This window comes from Dromiciops gliroides, chromosome 3 (genome assembly GCF_019393635.1).
Source record: "Dromiciops gliroides isolate mDroGli1 chromosome 3, mDroGli1.pri, whole genome shotgun sequence".
Lineage (NCBI taxonomy): Eukaryota > Metazoa > Chordata > Mammalia > Microbiotheria > Microbiotheriidae > Dromiciops > Dromiciops gliroides.
In genome coordinates, this window is record NC_057863.1 from 654002368 (window position 1) to 654025026 (window position 22659).

At 39.0% G+C, this 22659-nt stretch overlaps 1 protein-coding gene across 1 annotated transcript in view; it reads right to left on the reverse strand.

Annotated features, from left to right (window-relative positions):
* Positions 1 to 20290, reverse strand: part of LOC122748321 (zinc finger protein 665-like) — a 38111-nt gene extending 17821 nt beyond the window's left edge. The window contains exons 1-5 of the mRNA XM_043993982.1: positions 19759 to 20290; positions 18536 to 18604; positions 15584 to 15710; positions 14825 to 14920; positions 8298 to 9512 (exon numbers count right to left, since the gene is read on the reverse strand). Of these exons, the coding sequence (XP_043849917.1) occupies positions 8298 to 9512; positions 14825 to 14920; positions 15584 to 15710; positions 18536 to 18568 (1471 nt within the window). The 5' untranslated portion in view covers positions 18569 to 18604; positions 19759 to 20290. The remainder of the gene's footprint in view (positions 1 to 8297; positions 9513 to 14824; positions 14921 to 15583; positions 15711 to 18535; positions 18605 to 19758) is intronic.
* Between the last annotated feature and the right edge of the window lie 2369 nt (positions 20291 to 22659).

The following is a 22659-nucleotide window of genomic DNA, read 5'->3' on the forward strand; positions in this document are numbered from 1 at the left end:
TTCATCATTTCTTATAGCACAATACTATTCCATCACAATCATATACCACAACTCCTATAAATATTTTTGTACAAATAGGTCTTCATTCTTTTTTAAAAAATGTCTTTGGGATATAGACCCTAGTAGTAGTATTGCTGGATCAAAGGATATGCATGTTTTTTTAGCCCTTTAGGCATAGTTCCAAATTGCTCTATAGAATAGTTGGATCGGGGGCAGCTAGGTGGCACAGTGGATAGAGCACTGGCCCTGGAGTCAGGAGGACCTGAGTTCAAATCCGGCCTCAGACACTTGACACTTACCAGCTGTGTGACCCTGGGCAAGTCACTTAACCCCAATTGCCTCACCAAAAAAAAAATTGTATTTCCCTCCATCCTATTTCCCCCATAGAATAGTTGGATCAGTAATGAGTTGTTTTAATTTGCATTTTTCTAATCAATAGTGACTTAGAGTATTTTTCATATGACTATAGATAACTTTGATTTCTTCATGTGAATGACTATTCATATTCTTTGACCATTTATCAATTGGGGAATGACTTGTTTTCTTACAAGTTTGACCCCATTCTCTATATTTTTGAGAAATGAGGCCTTTATCAAAGAAGCTACGAACATGGTTTTCCATCAAGCTTTATGTTGTTGACCTATAAGTTGTTCATTTAATTTCTACCAGAGTCCTTTCCAGTTTGTACAGGAATTCTTTTAAACATTGAGTACTTTCTTAGGGAGTTTATATTTAAGGGTCTATCAAACTTCAGGTTATTGAATTTAGTTATTTCTGAATTTTTCTTGTCTAGTTGTGTTCCACTGAACTTATTCCTTTTGTAACTATTACCAAATGGCTTTGATGATTATTGATTTATAATGTAGTTTGAGGTCCAGAAATAATATTCACAGTTCATACATTCTTTTCCTCACCATTTCTCTTGATATTCTAGATCTTTTGTTGCTTCACATGAATTTTATTATGTTGTGTATCTCTATAAAGAATCGTGTTAGTAGTAGCACTAAATATGTAAGTAAATTTAAATAGTATCATTTTAATATTGTATTACCTAGTCATGAGAACTGAATATCTTTCCAATTATTTCAGTATTTTCAATTCTATCTATACTTGCATTGAGTGTTTGGTAGATCAACACCCACAAATTTCTTGCATTTTGTATCTTTTTTTTTTTTTTTTGCGGGGCAGTGAGGGTTAAATGACTTGCCCAAGGTCACACAGCTAGTAAGTGTCAAGTGTCTGAGGCCGAATTTGAACTCAGGTCCTCCTGAATCCAAGGCCAGTGCTTTATCCACTGTGCCACCTAGCTGCCCTGTAACTATTTTTTTTTTAATAGAACTTAACTTTCTAATCTGGTGCTCCAGGTTTTTATATTGCTTTATAGAAATCCTGTTGATTTTTGTGGGTTTATTTCATAATCTGTAACTCTACTGAAGTTATCTCAATTATTTTCTTTTTTTCTTTTTCTTTCTTTTTTTTTTTTTAAGTGAGGCAATTGGGGTTAAGTGACTTGCCCAGGGTCACACAGCTAGTAAGTGTTAAGTGTCTGAGGCCGGATTTGAACTCAGGTACTCCTGACTCCAGGGTCGGTGCTCTATCCACTGCGCCACCTAGCTACCCCTCAATTATTTTCTTTGGTAATTCCCTAAGATTTTCTAATAAACTATCAAATCAGCAGGAAATAAAGATGTGTTTCCTCTTTGCCTGTTATTATGTTTTAAACTTCCCTCTCTTGTGTTTTCCTCTTGCTATTGTTTCTAGAACTATGGAAAATAGAAATGTTGGAAGGGGCATCCTTGCCTTATTTCTGTATTTACTGGTTTAGCTGTAATGTTAGCTATGTTTTAGATGACTTTTAATAATAAAAATTTTACACACACAGACATATATATACACACGTATGTGTGTATATATTCTTTCTACAACTATACTTTGTACAGCAGATAGTATAAAAAAGCCCCATATTTTGTCAAAGAATGTTTCTGCATTTTTTATAATCATGTTTTGAATTATGTTATTATCTTAATGTTGAGCCATCTTTGCATGCCTGAAGTAAATCTAATATCATAAAAGTGAATGTTTTGGATAAACTTTTCTTTTTGGCAGACTTTTATTTTTAAATTTTGAATATCAGTTTAAAATTTTCCTTATCTTACCCTTCCCTGTTTAGGTATTAGGAGTATATCTTATAAAAGGATACTACTCACCACATTAAGGAAAGTTCATTTATTTCAATGCTTTGGGGGTTTGTAAAAGAAATAGGTGTTAAATTCTGCCGCAGGTTTTTCTGCATTTATTTATACAATCATGCAAATTTTATTACATTTTAATTTTTGTTAATACTATGATGTTATGGTTTTCCTTATAATGAACCAACTCCTGCATTGTTGGATAAACCCAACCTATTGATTAGTGTACAATCTTTTAACTATATTATGGTCTCTTTCCTAACATTTTATTTAATATTTTTGCATGGATTTGTATTAAGTACACTGGTATATAATTTTCTTTCTTTGCTTTTTCTTTGCCTCTTTTAGAGTACCCAGACCATATATAATCCTCCAACAATAACTTTGAAAGAATCAAGAACTGTGTTCAATATGAGGGATAAACATGATTCCAGAGGGCTGATGGTGACACATGCTACTCACCTCCTAACACACTTGCTCTTTACAAAAAGTATATAAAACACTTCATGTAGCCTTCAAAACTCCTGTTTATGTTCTTTCTGAAATTCTTTCAGTTGTCTTTTGTGCATTAAAAACAGTTTTAATGGCCTGTTGGGAGGCATCACTATTGCTAATGTAACGATTGGAATGACGCCACCTGCTGGAGAGCTACTGTAGGAAAGCTCCGCCATGAGGAGAAGGCATCTGAGGGCAAGCCATGCAGCTTTTCTTTGGTGTCAGGAAGTGATGTTTGCTCGTGGGAGGAAGAAGGGGCGAGGCTGGCTCTCTCGCTCTTTTTAGCCAGGAGCAGGAGAACTGTAGCTCCCTGAGATAGATAGATGAATCTAGGCCTCTTTCTCTCTCTCTTCACCAAACTCTTATTCTCCTTAATAAATGCTTAAAAGTCTAACTCTTGTTAAAGCTTATAATTTATTGGTGACCACTCATTAGATATTTTAGCTCCTTACACTAATAAATCCTACTTTCTAATGGTAACTAACTCCCCACTCCCATTAACCAAGAGAGGAATAAAAATCCCTTGAAACAAACATAGTTAAAAAAAATAAATTCACACAGTGGTCATGTACATAAATGCATATCTCTATACTTTGTCTATCAAATGTCAAGAGGTGAGTAACATGGTTTTATCCTAGGTCCTCCAAAAACATGGCTGGAAGAGATTATTGTATTAGAGGTCTTTATAAAGTTGTCTCTACAAAGTATTCTTCTGATCCTCCTCATTTCACTGTGTCAGTTCATAATACCTAGAATTGTCATTGCACAATAGTAATCCATTATATCTCTATACTACAATTTGTTCAGACATTCCCCAGTTATGTAAGAGGCAATCTAAGGTTTCCCCTTAGATTCTAATTCCTTGGTCCATTTCATCTAAAAGTGAAGTTCATCTGATGCCCATTAACCCCTTTAATCCACATTCAAATATCCTCAAGTACCCTACTTATAAGAAATATTAAGTTCTATCCCCTTCTTCCTCCTGTATATATGAGGGTATTTTTCCTGTTATTCTCCTTCCAACTTCTATTTCTGCTCTTAAAATCCTCAGGATAGAAACAGTCTTCCACCCCAATACATACCCTTTTTTGTTGTTATTCAACCAACTCAATTTCCTTTGAAATATAAAAGTTCTGAAGATACTTTTTTTTAACCATTGAATTATTAACTCTATACCATCACACAGCTCTAATCTGTCAAATCAGTTTACCTTTTAGGGTTTCTCTGAACTCTTGTGTTTGTAATTTCAGAGATCTTACTCAGTAGTTTGGTTTTTTTTATCAGAAACACTTCAAAGTCCTCTATTCCATCAGAGATCCATTTTCCTCTCAGATGGTCAATACTGAAATCAGATTTATTATATATTTTGCAATCAAGGGTAGAGAAGCTGTATGCAGTAAGTTAAAAGAAGATCTGGAGATGAGTATGGTTCAGATCAAGAGCTTGTGGCAAAATACAGACTTAAATTGAAGAAAATCAAGAAAATTATCAGACTATATAGATATGACCCAAATAACATCCTTCATGAATATGAAGTAGAAATGATAAATAGATTTAAGGGATTAGATTTGGTAGATAGAGTGCCTAGAGAACTATGGACAGAGATTTGCAGTATTTATAGGAGACAGCAACAAAAAACATCCCAAAGTAAAAGAGCAAGAAAGCAAAATGGCTGTACAATGAGGTTTTACAACTAGCTGAGGAAAGAAAGAAAGCAAAAAATAAAGGAGAAAGGGAAAGATATACCCAACTGAATGCAGAATTCCAGGGAGTAGCAAGGAGAGAGGTTTTCTCAAATAAGCAATGCCAAGAAATAGAAGGAAACAGCAAAATGGAAAAGACAAGAGATCTCTTCAAGAAAATTAGAGATACCAAGGGGAACATTTGAGGCAAAATGGGCACAATAAAAGACAAAAATGGTAAGGACTTAACAGAAATAGAAGAGATTAAGAAAAGGTACTTCCAGGAATTCTTGATTCACATATTGCTGAAGTCTAGCATGCAGAATCTTAAGCATAATGTTGCTGGTGTGAGATGAGTGCAATTGTTTGGTAATTTGAGCTTTCTTTGACATTGCCCTTCTTTATGATTGAGAAATAAACTGATCAATGGCCACTACTGAGTTTCCCAAATTTACTGGCATAATTGAGTAGAGCACTTAAGGATAAATAGCTCAGTTGGAATTCCATTGCCTTCACTAGCCTTATTGTTAGCAATGCTTCCTAAGGTCTAATTGACCTCCAGGATGCATGGCTGTAGATTAATAAGCATACCTTTATTGTTATTGGTAATGTTAAGATCTTTCTTGTATGGTTTTCCTGTACATTCTTTTTTTGGGGGGGGAGGGCAATGAGGGTTAAATGACTTGCCCAGGGTCACACAGCTAGTAAATGTCAAGTATATGAGGCTGGATTTGAACTCAGGTCCTCCTGAATCCAGGGCCAGTGCTTTATCCACTGTGCCACCCAGCTGCCCCTGCTGCTTCTTTTTTTGAAAACATTTCAAAGTCCTCTATTTCATCAAGGATCCATTTTCCTCCCAATAGGACTATACTCAACTTTGTAGTACAAGGTATTCTTAGTTATAAATCTTACAAATTCCTTTGGGGATTTTATCTTTATTTTGCTCTCTGGTTCTAAAAGAGCCTGTCAGTTTTCATTTATGATTCCTTGATATATAGAATACATTTTTTAAAAATCATGTTTTTTCAAGGAGTCCAATGATCTTTTCCTAACCTCTTTTCCAAGTCCACTTTTTTTTTGTTTTGTTTTGTGGGGCAATGGGGGTTAAGTGACTTGCCCAGGGTCACACAGCTAGTGTCAAGTGTCTGAGGCTGGATTTGATCTCAGGTCCTCCTAAATCCAAGGCCAGTGCTTTATCCACTGCGCCACCTAGCTGCCCCCCAAGTCCACTTTTTATATCAGGTATCTTAAATATTCTTCTCTTTTTCAATCTACTGATTTTGTGTAGAGGGGGAAGAAAATGCATTTTCATTTCCTTTGAGTCTTTATTGCAGTAGTTAAGAAGCTTCTTTTGGGGGAATCTCCTGATTGCAAGAATTCTTGATACTAATAGGAGTGAGTGGTATTCTTTAATTTACTTACCTCTCCAGCTTTAGTTCTTAAATTATGACTTTGTGATAAGGTCACTCTTAATTTTCTGCTGGGTATGATAATCAGCCAACCCTGTGTCATCTCACTGAGTGTCCTGGGTTCTTGCATTGGCCTCCATCTCCTGGAGTTAGATCCACAGGGATCTTTCAGGTTCAGAATGGATCTTCGAGTCTCTTTTTGGAATTTCAGGACATTGCTATGTAACTCAGAGCCCCTGGCAGGGAATGTTCTGGTTCAAGCACTAAAATACTGCCCTGTTTGGAACCATGCTGGTCAGTCTCTGCTGGATGTGAGGATTTGCAATGTCCCTAGCTTGTGGCTTTCTGACAACCCTGCCACTTTCTCAGAGGAGCCCTCCACTCTTGTTTGGGAGCCTTGTAGACTATATCCAACTCTGATGCTAGATAGAGTTAGCTTTTGGGGAAGTATAAGGGTAGTCATTTCCTGTTGTCCATTGGGCTACTAGCTGACTTTTTGTGTAGTTCTGGGATGGAAGATTTCTAAAGTTTCTCATATTAGAAAGCCTAACCATCATTTGTTCTGGTGCCAGTTTCAGAGTTTTGCTGGAGTAGTTATGTGGGAAATGGATGGCTAGCCTCCTATTAATGCAATCTTCTTGACCAGAAGTTACTTATCTTGATAATTTTCTAAAAAAACAATTTTCCTTTTTAATCAGGCTGGCTAATGGGATGTTAATTTTCAAAGAATTTTGTTGCCTTGGTTATCATTTCTATTGTTCTTTTGACCCACTCATTGTTTTGAATTTCATTATTTCCGTTTAAATCTCTATTACTTTGTGCCCCAAGTATTGTTTATATTGTTATGGTATATAAAAGATGTTTAGTATTTGATTTTTTACATTTATCTGACATTTGATACATGTGTTTAATATTTATATTGGTTCTTAATCTATGGTTCCTTTAAACATGTAATTTTCCTTGTTTATTTCTGCTGATGAAGTTTTAATTTTGCTTTGTCTATAATATGATTGCGATTCCTGCTTTTTAAAAAATTCACCTGATGCCTAGTTAATTTTGTTCTAGAAGTACTTCATATACTTTTCCACATCAAAATATTTATACAGACACTTTTTTTGTGGCTATGGAGAACTAGAAACAAAGTGGACACTGACTGGAAAATGACTAAACAAATTGTTATACATGAAGAATAACATCATTGTGCTAGAAGAAATGATGAATAAGACTATAGAGAAGCATGGACAGACATAAACTTGCACAAATGAAATAGAAAGAACCAGGAAAATGACATACACAATGGTACTAATAATATAAAGAGTAACAATACAATATAAAGAATGACAAAAGAACCAAAATTGAAAGCCATGAATTTTTTTTTAATTGTTTTTTTTTTTTTTTAGTGAGGCAATCGGGGTTAAGTGACTTGCCCAGGGTCACACAGCTAGTAAGTGTTAAGTGTCTGAGGCTGGATTTGAACTCAGGTACTCCTGACTCCAGGGCTGGTGCTCTATCCACTGCACCACCTAGCTGCCCCAAAAGCCATGAAATTTTAATGACAAAACTTGACCATAAAGATGGTATGAGAAGACAACTACCAGTGCTTCTTTACAGAGTGTGCAGTAAGCTAAGGAGGTGTGGAATGTTACATATAATATCGGACCTTTTCAATGAGTTGTTCTGGTTTTGTTATTAGAGATAGTTCTGTGGGATGAGGTGGGGTCAGGACAAAGTAGGAAATGCAGGTAATATAAAAAAGTTCTAATTTTTTTTTTTAAATGAAAGGGAGTTGTTGGTTTTTGTCTCTCCTTTCACACCCTTTTGTTAAAAAATCAAATGAAGCCGACCCTGTTGGAGTTAATGATTAGGCTTCTTCCTACTAACTAAATGGAACATGATTTGTGACTAAAATTTCCAGAGCTTTTTAAATGAAAAATATTTAAACTTGGAATGGAAGTGCTGTGTAATGCACAAAGACCTGACCTCAAAAGCCAGTAAGAATTAGGTTCAAGTACTACTTTTGACATACTAGTTGTGACTCTAAGTTACAACATCTCTCTGTCCCCCAGGAAACTCTTTAAGATTCTTAAGTTGCAAAACAGGTATTGGGCTGCACTACTAAAGTTTCTTAGACAAATGAAATCACAATAACTGTCCAACAGCAACAACAACAAAAAATTGTTATTAACACCTTATAGGTGGCATAAAAGGTGGTATTGTAAATGGTCATTTCCAGGTGATGTATAATCCAATAACACTGATGTCCTCCAAAGGAGATTTCCCCTTCATATGAATCCTCTTATGCTCAGAAAGGTCCTGATGTGAGCTAAAGGACTGTTCATTTACATTCAGCAGCTTAAGTGGAGTTTCAATCCAGTCTGGCCAAAAGGTTCAGTAAGGTGCCCACTCAAGTTAAAAGATTTCTCACATTTAACACACTCAAAAGATTTTTCTCTGATAGGAATTTTCTTATGTTTGGTAAGGTCCTAATGCTAGCTAAAGACTTTAGCACCTTCATTCCATTCAAAGGGGTTTCTCTCCAGTATGAATTCTCTTATGTGCAGTAAGTTGCTGCCTCCACCTAAAGGATTTCCCACATTCATTACATTCAAAAGGTCTCTCTCCAGTATGAATCCTCATATGTGCAGTAAGCTCTTGTTTCCAGCTAAAGGATTTTCCACATTCATTACATTCAAAGGGTTTCACTCCAGTGTGAATTCTCTTATGTCTAGTGAGGTCTCCACACTGAATAAAGCACTTCCCACACTCACTACATTCAAAGGGTTTTTCTCCAGTATGAATCCTCTTATGTGTGGTAAGCTGCCAACTCCGGATAAAGCATTTCCCACACTCACTACATTTAAAGGGTTTCTCTCCAGTATGGATTCGCTTATGTCTAGTTAGGTGTCCACCACGGTTAAAGCATTTCCCACATTCTCTACATTTAAACGGTTTCTCTCCAGTATGAATCCTTTTGTGTTCAGTAAGCTGTCCACTCCATGTAAATGATTTCCCACAGTCATTACATTCAAAGGGTTTCTCTCCAGTATGAATTCTCTTATGTGCAATTAGTTCTCCATTCCATCGAAAGGATTTCCCACAGTCATTACATTCAAAAGGCTTCTCTCCAGTATGAATTCTCTTATACTGAGTCAAATGTCCATGCCACTTCAAGGATTTGATACATCCCATACATTCAAAGGATTTCTCTCCAGTGTGGACTCTATTATGGTCAGCAGAAGATCCACTCCTGTCAAAGGAGTTCCCACATTCATTACATTCACATGGTTTTTCTTCAGTATGTTTTCTGTGGTGTTCAGTAAGTTCTGAATGGCAACTGAATGACCTACTGTATTTAGACTTGCAAAGCTTCTCAGAAAAGAGTCCATTATGCTTCCTTTCATCCGACCACTGTCTGAGGCTCGTTTCATGTGTATCACATTTTCCTGTTTGATCTCTCTTTTGTGTAACCAGAAGCATCCCCACACCAAAATCTTTTCCAAATATATCACCTTCATTGTCTTTTAAAGTAGGAATTTTTCTCTCTGTGATTATTATCTGCTTTGAGAGGTTTTGTTGGCTATCTTGTTGCTCTAAACCAGCATCAGATTCTAAAGTTTCTCCTAACTTAGAATTCCTGGAATGATCCTTTTTGGGTTTTTCCTTAGATGACTCTCCCATAGGAATACTCCATACTGGAATTTCAGCTGCTTCACACCTAGGTTCCCAACAAGGGCTGTCTGAAATCAGGGGGGAAAATGTCAATAAGGCTGTCTGAAATTAGGGGTGGAAATGTCAACATACACTCTTTTCTACTAAGAAAAAAGAAATTACTTTTATAAGTTCTAGTTTTTATCTTCTCTATCAAAGAAAATGATCAATAGTCTAAAAATGACAGGACCAACATTATTAATAGCAAATCATCGTCATCAACAATAATAATAACAATAGTATTTATATAGTGCTCTAAGGTTTCCGAAGCACTTTACCAATATTATTTTATTTTATCCTTGCAACCTGACAACTAGGTTCTATTATTTTTATCCGCATTTTTACAGGTGAGGAAGGAAACTGATATAGACAGAGGCTAAGCAACTCACCAATGGGTTTCCAGGTAGTTCTGATGGTGGAAAATACTTCTTTCCTCTCTACTAAGATTTAGTTGCCAAAATATGTGCAATATAACATACTCTACAACCAATATAATTATAATATAATATAACCAACTCTACAACCACTGGACTGTTTTGACCTTTTGGGAGTGTAGAGATAAAATGAAAAATAATATAAGATTGGGGCTGAGAAGTGATTATTGTTTAAAAAATGAAGCGTATCAACAAAACATTAAAATACAAAAGTCCTATTCACCTCTGTTGGTTGGAATATTAATGAGATTAAAGTTTCACTAAGTAAAACTGAGAAATAAAAAGGATGTATTTGCCTTTAGCTTTTAAATCTAATCAAGAAACTTTAAGATGAAAAGGAAAATGAAAAACACAACATGTATGTTGATATCCATCAAGTGAAATTCCACAAAGGATGGCTATAATATAGGAAGAAAACCAATAGAGACAAGTAGAATTTCACAACGGAAAAAAATCGAAGGAACAGTAATAAAACTCATGGCTCAGGGGATCTCACACACTTACTCCCTCCTCCCATTGAAACAGGTAACTTATATTATTCCATATAATTAAATAGTTTGTTTATGAACAAAATCAAGTCCATGGAATAGGAGATGTAACTAACTTGGGGGAAAAATTTTAGGTAAGGACTGCTGATGAAAGTCTGACATATGATTAGGAAATTGATTTTGAATCAGACCCCAAAATACCCCAAAAATGAGAAAAAAAAGAAATGAGCAGTAGTCAAAAGAAAACTGTCAACATAAGGATTATAATGCTCCAACTTACTAAATACAATAAGAATAAAAATGAAGTTTCAAAACCCCCCCACACATACACACACACACACACACACACACACACACACACACACATTCCCCTCTGGAGGGCACAGTTAAGTCAGGCATACTAAAATACTGTTGGTGGACCTGTGGAGTGATTTATCTGTTTGGTAATCAATTTTCACCCATGTGACTGATATTACCAAATTCTTCAAATACTTCAACCCCAATATTTGGTCAATGATTTGCAAAAGACAAAGGATTTCAATCAAAAACATTTATTAAATGCCTACTATGTACCAGGCACTATGCCCCTGCCCTCAAGGAGCTTACAATCTAATGGGGGGAAACAACACACAAAAGGAATTGAACAAAAAGATGAAGAATGAACAACTGAGAAGGAGAAAAAGCAGAAGGAAGGGAATTCAAAGAGAAAATAGTTGGTGAGGTAAGGAGCAGTATTCATTCCTTATATGACCTTTGGGAAGTCACTTTTAATCTCCCTAAGCCTTAGTTTCCTTACCTGTTGGGCTAGATGACTTCTAAAGTGTCGTCAGGCTCTAAATCTAAAGAGCCAGCGTGGCTAAGTGGGCGGCACTCTAGAGGTGAAGTCAGGAAAACCTTGATTCAAAACCGACCTCAGACACTTAGTAGCTGGGCGATCTTGATCTCTTTGTACCTCAGTTTCCTGATCTATAAAATGACAGGCCTCTCAATGTCCTTTAAGGTCCTATGATCAAAGCGATTAGACAAGACCAAGAGAAGGGAAGTTAGATGTGGTTATCACGTTGTTAAAGAGATGCTAAGAGGCTGTCAGAATAGTAATGTGTTTACATGGAGGTTTAAAAGACAAAGACTGAGGACATCACTTCCTGTTAGTCAGGAGAACAGGGAGAATGCTGCAGTCCCTTGCATTGAGGGTGGGATGTTTGCTTTCTGCCAAAGCCAAGTGATTACTACCCATGCTCAAAGTGAGAGTTGCTCTCCCTCCTAGAAGAGTAGGTGGGGAGGTGGGGGGGAGGGCCAGAATCAAGAAGCCTCTTTTTATATTCTAGTTTATCAAGAAATGTTCTGTTTTTAAAAAAAGAAAAATGATGAAGAGAAATGGAGCCAAATAGTGGAGTAACTGAGAAGAGTACAGTGAGTTCCTGCCACTCCCACCTAAATTTCTTCAAACAGATCTAGAAAATACACTACACAGAATTTTGATGAGAAAATCCAAAAACTCACAGTGAATCATCTATCCTGCCCAGGTCAGCATCAGGAAATAGGAGAAGTCTGGGGACCAGTCTAGTGAAGAACCCATGGCCCATATGACACACTCTAGAATTCATGGATAAATTGTGTATCAGAGCAAGAAAAGATTTCAGATGTGTATATGTGTATGTGCATGTATATGTTTATATATGTATGTGTGTACATATGTGTATGCATGCATGCATGTGTGTTTCATATCACCTATAGAATGCAGGAATAGGTGTCAGATGGCAACTTTGACACCCACTGTTCAGTTCTAGGTCACAGTTCTATGGTAGACTGAAAAGAGGACCTCTGTCCAGGATAATATTAGCAGGTAGGAATGCCCTGAGCAGTGTACAGAGAGAGAAGTAAGGAGCAGCAGCAGTGTGTTCCAGACGTCAGGAGCACAGTTGGGTCTGTCTGAAGACTAGAGACTAGTGCCTGCAGAAGAATGACCAGGGTAGAAATCCCAGAGAGAAGAGGTGCCTATAATTCTGTCACTATGAACTAGCAAAATTTCCCAGCTGGCTGATAGTGGATGAGTCCAGCAGCATCTATTCTTACCAAGACTCAAACCCTCGTGAGGAAACTGCAGAGCTCAGACCAGGGTGACAGAGATCAGACTTTGCCCTGAATCAAACTCTTTTGAGAGCACTGAAAGCTTGCTGGTCTCCAGCAGATCCCTAAGATCCTATAATAACATGACACTCAATACTTTAAGAAAGCAGCAACAGGACCAGTCCAGACCTTCTTTCCAGAAGTGTGTAGTCGAGTCCTAACATAAATTCCAAAGTCAGGAAGTAGGCTGGAAGAATGAACGAACAACAAAAAAAAGAATCTCAAAATAAAGAGTTATTATGATGACAGGGATGCTCAAGACACAGAACAAGAAAAAGATAATGGCTCCAAAACATCCATAGGCAAAGTGTCTCAGAAAAAAAAGACAGCTTGGACACAAATTCAACTAGAAGAGATGAAGCAAGAATTTTTTTAAAAGTTTAAAATGTTTTTATAAATGAAATTAGAGGGCTTGAGAAAAAACATTGGAAAAGAAATGAGCTATAGAAAAAGGGATTACAAGTGAATTAATAAGCTTGGCACAAGAAGAACAAACTCCAAGAAAATTAGAATGGATCAAAGGAAGCCAACGACTTTATGAGACAAGAAATACTAAAACTAAGTCAAAAGGCTAAAAAAAAGGAGAAAATATAAGTTATCTCACAGTAAAACAACTGACCTGGAAAACAGATTGAGGGTGAAAAAATTTAAGAATTTCTGGACTATGTGAATGCCATGACCAAAAAAAGAGCCTAGACATCATATTTCAAGAAATCTTTTTTTTTTTTTTTAGTGAGGCAATTGGGGTTAAGTGACTTGCCCAGGGTCACACAGCTAGTAAGTGTTAAGTCTGAGGCCGGATTTGAACTCAGGTACTCCTGACTCCAGGGCCGGTGCTCTATCCACTGCGCCACCTAGCTGCCCCTCAAGAAATCTTAAAAGAAAACTGCCCAGGTCTCTTAGAGCCAGGGAGCAAAGTGGAAATAGAAAGAATCCACCAGCTACAACCTTTAAAAAAATCTCAAAATTAAAAACTCCAGGAATATCGTAACCAAAATTCGGAGCTTCCAGGACAAATTAAAAATAGTGTAAGCAGCCAGAAAGAATTCAAGTACCAAGAGCCATAGTCAGAATCACGTCTTACTTAGCAGCTACCACTATAAGGCAGCAGAAAAACTTGAAATATGCTGTTACAGAAGGCAAAAGATAAAGGTTTATAGTCAAAAATAACTTGCCAAACAAAACTGAGTATAATCCTATAGGGGAAAGAATGGGTCCTGTGATCCCAACAGCCAGGTGCCTGGTGAGTTGGATTTTCTTCTTTGCAGAAGTAATAGCTATGTTGTTGCTCAAAGTATGGACATGTTTCTTTCTCACATGCCCCAGACCCAAGAAAGAGGAGTTTTTATGATGGCTGATGCATGCATCCCAATCCTTTGGTGTCTCTTTCCTCTGATGACAACTAGGACATTTTTCTCAGGAATTTAGTTCTGCTCTGAGCTAGATTCTCTCACCATTCTTTCAAGAAAACCCCAAAAGGGATCACAAAGAGTCCATTATGACTGAAAAATGACTCAACTACAACAAAACTGGAGTGGGAGAATGAGAAGGTAGATTTTTTGCAGAATGGGGGAATTCATACACACACACACACACACACACAAATTTTTTTAAATGATGAAAAGATCAGTATAAAAGGTACCAGAATAAAATGAGCTGAACCAGGAGAACAATTTACATAATGACAGCAATATTATAAAGAAAAATAATTTGGAAGAATCTTTTTTGTTTTGGGGGGGTATTTTTTGCAGGGCAATGAGGGTTAAGTGACTTGCCCAGGGTCACAAAGCTAGTAAGTGTTAAGTGTCCGAGGCCACATTTGAACTCAGGTCCTCCTGAATCCAGGGCCTATGCTCTATCCGCTGTGCCACCTAGCTGCTCCTGGAAAGAATCTTTTTTTTTAACTCAGATCAATGCAACGTAAAACCATGAATCCAGAGAAGTCAAGATAAAATATTCTACCTATTTCCTACCAGAAAAGTGATACACTCTAAAATGTAGGATAAGCCATATATTTTTGGACATGTTCAATATCAGAATTTATTTTATAGGACTATGCATATTTGTTTCAAGGGTTTGATATTTCAGTTTTGTTTTTTGTTTTAAATATTTGAGTAGGAGTTGATGAGTCTTCATAAAAATAAATTATTTCTTTAAAAAAGAAAGGAAATAAATATAACATATTTTAAAAAGCAGAGAGAAATTTTGACCTCTGTTAGGTTCCTGGTGAACATCTCTGATTTTTTGTGGAGTGATTTCCATACATTTGATTGATTTTCACTCACTTACCTGAAGGGGTGCCCCCTGGGATTTGTCTCTGCAGAGCCCATGGTGCTTCTCCTCTTTCCAAAAGGAAGATGAGATCCGGTTTGGCAGCCGTAAGCCCTACTCAAGGGAGAGGAATGGAAAGGAAAGATCTTTGATGAAAGCCATTTTAGAATCCAATCTTTTCTCCTTCCTCTTCTAGCAAAAAGAAGTGTGCATACCAGGAAGGACAAAGGGCCGTACAAAAGGACTTCATTAATTGAACAAGAATTAATTAAGCATTCACTTTATGTCAGGTACTGCTAGGTACTGACCTTTTCCCTACTAAAACAAGGAATGGGGAAGGGGCAGCCTCAGACACAGGCTAATGAAGGGAATTTATGCCTAATAGACCTTGTACCTGGGAAAAAGAGCAGGGGCAGCTAGGTGGCTCAGTGGATAAAGCACCAGCCCTGGATTCAGGAGGACCTGAGTTCAGGTCCAGCCTCAGACACTTGACACTAGCTGTGTGACCCTGGGCAAGTCACTTAACCCCCATTGCCCCAGAAACAAAACAAAACAAAACAAACAAAAAAAAAAGAAAAGAAAGAAAAAGAGCAGAAACTACCTCTCACTTGATCCCAAAAGGTTCCAGAATCTTTCCATAATGCATGTATTCTAAGATATTCCTTCCCAGAAAGACAAAATTCAGCTAAGCTCTAGATATTCCACTGCTTCTGCAAATGAATGTGCAGGCACAGCCCAACAAGCAGGTTTTCAGTCACAGAGAAAAGCTGCCTTTACCCAAGGAGATAAGGTTCCTGTAGTTCTCCAGCATCACATCCCTGAACAAGGTCCTCTGAGCGGGATCCAGCTGCCTCCACTCCTCCCGGGTGAATTCCACAGCCACATCCTTGAAGGTCACCGACTCCTGAAACAGCCAACACACTCCGGCTCACCCCGGGGTTCCCCTCTTGCATGTACTTTTTATCACAGAGTTGATTCAACTTTAGTATTGGAGACCTCCTCACCCTTCTGATTGGAGGGTGCAGCAAAAACTTGCTCCCAAAGCCTCCCACCAGCTGCTCTGCTTGGTTCTCACTCCATGAAAAACATGCCCCTGTACTGGGCACCTTCTGGCATTAATCTTCCTTCCCCTTTGAGTTTCCTTTTGTGTACTGCCCACCTCCCCCCCCCCATTAGAATGTAAGCTCCTCAAGGACAGGGACTGTCTTTTTCTTATTTGTATCCTTAGCATTTAGCACAGTGCCTAACATGTTCTTGTTGTTGTTGAGTTGTTTTTCAGTCATGTCTGATTCTTCGTAATCCCTTTTGGAGTTTTCTTGGCAAAGATACTGGAGCAGTTTGCCATTTCCTTCTCCAGCTTATTTTACAGATAAGGAAACAGAGGCAAACAGGGTTAAGTGACTTGCCCAGGGTCACACAGCTAATAAGTGTCTGAGGCCAGATTTGAGCTCTGGTCTTCCTGACTCCAAGCCTGGTGCTTTATCCACTGCACCACCTAGCTGCCCCCTGTTTGGCACACAGCAGGCACTTAATAATGGTTTACTGACTACTTTGGGGGAGTCCTCAAGTTAGCCAGATCTATATTGACATGAAGAAACTTTCACAATACTCAAGGCCCAGAGCACTACAAGTCAAATGTTTATTGAGGACCAGGATGTATCTCACTGGGAAAGAATTTTTGAAACAATTATCTCTGATAAAAGCCTCATTTCTCAAATATATAGAGAACTGAGTCAAATTTATAAAAGTACAAGTCACTCCCCAATTGATAAGTGGCCAAAGGATATGAACAGGCAGTTTTCAGACAAAGAAATCAAAGTTATCTGTAGTCATATGAAAAAATGCTCTGGATCACTACTTATCAGAGAAATGCAAATTAAAACAACTCTGAGGTACCACCTCACACTATCAGAGTGGAAAATATAATGAAAAAGGGAAATGTTGGATGTTGGAGGGGATTTGGGAAAACTGGGATGCTAATGCACTGTTGGTGGAGTTGTGAATCTTCATTTACAGAAAATAATTTTTTCATAAGCATCTTTAGGTGTTTTATAAACTTGTTGGTACCATGTTGCTAAATCTTATTAAAGATATATTACTATTCTAGTTATTTAAGTCTTGTTAGAGTAGATTAGAATTACATATTATGTTAATATAAATATAAATATAATGTAATTATAATTATAAAATTTATAAAAATATAGCAAATTTTATATATAGTTGTATAGTCTTCATTAGGTCAAGTAGCTATAGTAATTTTGAAGTAATGATAAATGTAGATGATTTATCTCTTCGTAAAACTTATGAAGTTATATGAAGATATCCATATTTTGGTGACAAAGTCATAGGAATTAAACATACTGCTGGGGTTTGTTGCCTATATTCAACATGTATGAAGAAATGTTCAATGCCATTTACTGAAAATAAAGATGTAATTTTTCCCCTATCTATGTTCACAGACCCCCTGAAATCTCTCCCAGAACCCTTGGGTGTCCATGAACCCCAGGTTAAGAACCCCTGGATTAAAGGCTTTTATCCTCAAAAAACCAAAACAAACCCTGGGAACTAGATGCTATTATTATCCTCATTTTATAAATGAGGAAGCTTAGCCTGTGAGTGTTTAAGTGAGTTGTTCAGGGTTACACAGCTAGGAAATATCTGAGTCCAGATTTGAATTCAGGTCTTCCTAAATCTAGGTCTGGTGCTCTAGCCATTAGACCACCTAGCTGCCTAACATTCAACAACAGTGCAGACCTTTCAGTCTGCTACAGATTCTAATCCCCAGTGAAATCAGTTAGAAGGCGACAGCCTTGGCATGTGGTGATGGGGGCCTGAACTAGGGTTGTAGTTGGGTGAGTGGAGAGAAGAGGATGTGTACAAGAGACATTGTAGAGGTAGAAATGAAAAGCTGTGGATATGTGGGGTGGGTGTGAGTGAAGAATTAGGGACAACACTGAGGTGATACGGAGAGGTCTAGGTATAAAGACTAGTTCTGCTATGTTTATGTAAAGTTTTCAATGCCTTTGGGGTTTCCTAAGTTCAAGATGTCAAGAAGGCAGTTGGTAATACCCGACCTGAGCTCTGGAGAGACACTACTGCTGGGGGTAGAGATCGGAGATGAACAGAGAAAATATCTAAACCCATGGGAGCTGATAAGATAACAACAGCTAGCCTTTACACAGGAAGGTTTGCAAAGTGCTGAATACATGTCATTTCATGCGATCTTCACAATAACCCTTTATTACCCCCATCCTATAGATGAAGAAACTGAGGCTGAGAGATCAAGTGACTTGCCCAGGCTTATACAAACAAGAAGTGATAGAGGCCAGATTTGAGCTCACATCTTCTGACTCTAAGTCTAGGACTCTACTGTATCACCTGGCTGCCAATTATGAAGAGGGAACATATATAGCACAGGGATCTCTTCATCTGGGATCTATACATTTACTTTTAAAATATTTCAATAACTTCATTTTAATATAATTGGTTTCTTTTGTAATTCTACATATTGTTTTCTGCATTTAAACACATTATTCTGAGATGGGGTCCATAGGCTTCCCCTGAATGCCCAAAAGGCCCATGATACAAAAAGAGTTAAAAGTACTTGGTAGGGAAGAACATGACTCCTCAGGTAATGTCAGTCTCCTGGGTCCCTGTAAAAGACAAAGCAGCCAGCCCTTGCTTGGAGACCTCCGGGGAAAGGCCAGGAAAAGTGAAGCTCCAACTTACCTGAGCTTGAGTTGTGAGGATGGCTGGGACCATGCCCTTCGAGAATCAGTAGAAGCTCCACCAGTGGACCTGGGATGAAGAAGGGCCTGTAAACAGAATGGCCTCTCCCTGCAGCTCTTAGACCCATCCAGGGAGCCAACCCTTCACTTAACTTATCCATCCTTGCAAGCTATCAGCCTTTATTTCTCTTCCCTTCTGTGAATAAACTCCTTAAGAAGACCTTCAAGAACAAGTCCCTCCATTTCTTTTCTCAGTCTCTTAACTCTTTGCACTCTGGTTTCCAGCCTCATCATTCAACTAAAACTGCTCTCTCTAAAGTTACCAATAATTTCTTAGTTGCCAAACCTAATGGCCTTTTCCTTATCCTCATCCTTCTTGACCTCTCTACAGCCTGTTTATAACCTTCTCTTTGAAACCCTAGATGGCACAGCTAGATGGCACAGTGGATAGAGCACCGGCCCTGGAGTCAGGAAAATACGTAAGGGCTGTGTGACCCTGGGCAAGTCACTTAACCCCAACTGCCTCACCCAAAATAAATAAATAAATAAATGAAACCCTCTTCTCCCTAGGTTTATGTGACAGTACTTTTTCTTGGTTCTCCTCCTGCCCATCTTTTTTGTCTCTTTTGCAGAAACTTCACCCAGGGGATGCCTAATAACTATGGGGATCCCCCAAGGCTCTGACCTGGGCTCACTTGTCTTCTTTTTTTATACTATTTCACTTGGTGATTTCATCAGCTCTAATGGTTCCAATAATTATCTCTATGCAGAGGATTCTCCGACCTAACCTCTCTTGACCTCTATTTGCACATCTCCATCTGCCTCCTAGACATCTCACAAGTGGGTATCCCATAAGTATCTTAAACTCAACACATGTGAAACTTTATCATTTCCCCCCCCCAGCCCTCCTCCCTGATTTCCGGTTGAAGGTACCGCCATCCTCCCACCCCCCCAGGCTCACCCTCAAAATCCAGTCTCTTGCCAAGGCTTGTCAGTTTCCCCTTTGCAACAACTCCGAGCTCTGTCCATTTCCTCTGGTCCTGACGGCAGCCTGCTACAGGCCCTACGGCACCACGGCAGCAGCTGCCGGCCGGCCTGGCTGCCCACGGCGGCCCACCCTCCGCTCGGCACAGAAGCACAACCGGACCGCAAACAAATAAAGCCCAGCGGCTCCCCCACCTCTGCCCGGCATTCAGCGCCCTTCGCAGCCCGGCCGGTCCCTACCTTTCCGGCCAGTCTTCTCACAGCCCGCTCGCCGCCACGCGCCCTTCATCTCGCTGCTCCCCGAGCTCCATTTCCCGACCCCCGCAGGCGGGCCCCCTTCAGGTCTCAGTTAAAATCCCACCTTCACCAGGAAGCTTCTCCCCAGCCCCCTCGGTGCCCGCGCCTTCTCTCGGGCGGCCGTTCTCCGTTCTTCTTGTGTGTGGCTCGTTTGTACCCGTTTGTAGGCCGGTTGTCTCCCCCATTAGACCAGGAACTTCCCCAGGGCAGGGACCGTCTTCTGCCTTCCTCGGAATCTTCACCGCTTAGAGCAATGTCTGGTATACACTAGACGTTTCATAAATGCTTACCCACCCAGGCAGCCCAGTTCCTCCAAGCCGCGTTCTCCTCGGAATTCCACCGCAAGCGGGGTGGGGGAGGCGGACGGGGAAGGCAGACACCACTGGCTGCGGAGACAGGCCCGCCAGGACGTAAACAAAAGCAATCGGAAGCGGAAAAGCGGTGCCCCAAACTCTAGCAAGTGTGGAAGTGTCTCCTCCTGCCCCAACCAACCATTCCTATGGCAACCGTCCCTCCTGGACTCCAGAGAAAACCCCATCGTCTGCAGGGACTTCTGGGAAACGTAGTTCTGAGGCCAGAGGGAACCTGTGCTCATGCTCCGATACCGTTGTCAAATTTCTCTGATACAACCTACACTAGAGAGCATCAAAAGCAGAAAACTTTAGACCAATAACCCTAATGAATACTGAAGCAAAGATTTTTTAAAAAAATATTTTATTTCTCCCCAATTAGATGTAAAGACAATTTTTAACATTCTTTTAAAAAAATTTTCAGTTCCAAATTTTCTCCCTCCCTCACCTCCCCCTCCCTAAAATGGTAAGCAATATGATATATGTTATACATATTCAACCATGCAAATCATGTTGAAAGCACAGACCCAAAGGGGAAAAAACACCCCCAAAAGTGAAAAATAGTCTGGGGACCCCTTTACAGCCCTTAAAAGTTTCCATCAGCATTTGGACTCCATTGGTTCTTTCTCTGAAGGTGAATAACATTTTTCATCATGACTTACATGAACTGATGCTGAGAACCAGGAGAACATTATACACAGTAACAGCAACATTGTATGAACAATGGTGATAGACTTGGCTCTTCTCAGCAGTGCAATGATCCAAAATAATTTCAAAGAACTCATTATAGAAAATGTTCTCAACATCCAAAAAAAAAAAAGAATTTTGGATTTTAAATACAGATTGAACCATACTTCCACTTTTGGGCTGTTTTCTTTTCCCTTCTTTTTGGAGGTTTTTCCCTTGTGCTCTGATTCTTCTTTCACAAGATGACTAATGCAGAAATATGTTTAATGTGATCACACATATATAACTGTGAGAAAAGAATGGGATTTGGCAGAGGCCCAGGGGCCCTACCTGAAGATTGATTTGTAATTGATTGAATTGGGTGAGATTGACTGATAGACTGACTGAGAACCTACATAAGGTTGATTAAATCGAGACCACACCTGGCTGGCCCTGAGTGGGGTGTTGTTCTCAGAGGCTGGGACTACAACATCAATACAAGACCACCCTCAATCAATCAGCTTGAAGGACAGCCCCTTCCGGGGTGGGAGACAGGAAGTAGGAAGGGAGGCTGGCTCCCTAGCTCTAGCCTCTTTCCTTCTGGGAACCTCGGGCTGGTTGCAGAAAGGAAAGGAGGAGTCGATTCTGAACCCTAAGGGAGATACTCTTTTCTTTCTGTACTTTCTGTACTCCACGTGTTCTATCTTTACTAACTTCTAATATACTTTAATAAATACTTAAGGCCCAAACACTGTTGCTGAAGCTTCTAATTTATAAGTAAATTCTAGCTAGTTCCCCCCCCCCACACACATACACATATACACTGGGTGGTGGGGCGGGGGGGGGGCAGGTAAGGACACAAACATTAGATTTTACTATTTTACTCGTCACAGTTGGCAACCCACGAAGTGGAGTGCTGAACCCCTCAACCTGATCTTCACATTGGGTAAGAAATTTTCTCCTATTTCCACATCTGTCCCTTTAAATTTTCAAATCGATCTCTTAAGTACTTTAGTCTGGCTATTCACACAAGGAAAGGTTGAGATCATGCTTACCCTTGGTCCATTTGAATTTGAATATTCTAATCCTATTTTTATTTTGACTTTTCTTTGTGTTATAGTGAGGAAATATTTGAATTACCAAAAGGGGACTAATCAGGAGGACTAAAAATGCCAAAACCTACCATATAATACAAGGGTATCCCCTAGAAAGGATACTCACAGCATGGGATTCTTATAAGCTACCGATTCAGCCAGGCATGAAAAAAAGCAAGGCTTATCAAACTGTGTTTTATGTGGCATAAAAAATATTTTAGCTTATTAGAGAACAGATGGTCAGGAACGGGTCTTTTGATACCCTAACACTGAAATATTTTCAATTAATCCTACACTTTAATTCCCCCAAAGATTTAATTTATTGGGATCTCTGGAATACAGCAAGTAAGGAACTGACCCAAGGGAATGCAAGAGAAGGGGAATCCAAGCCCAAGCTTGAATGCAGGCTTGTCTCTCAGGCTGAAATGCCAAATGACCCAACTCCTATTCCCTCTCCCTCTATTTCCTCTACACCAACCAAAAAAAGAAAAAAGAAAAAAAGAGAAAATTCGCCTTTAGAGGACCTAACTCCTATTCCCTCTCCCTCTATTTCCTCTATGCAAACCAAAAAAAGAAAAAAGAAAAAAAGGGAAGACTCACCTGTAGAGGAGACAGAAAAGATCAAAATTCTTCCCCTTCAAGAGATCCTCACCCACGGTTGAAATGGTGCTGTACTAAAGCTCAGACAATACACACCTTTTGGGCCCAAAGATTTTGAGTTCATGGAAATGAGA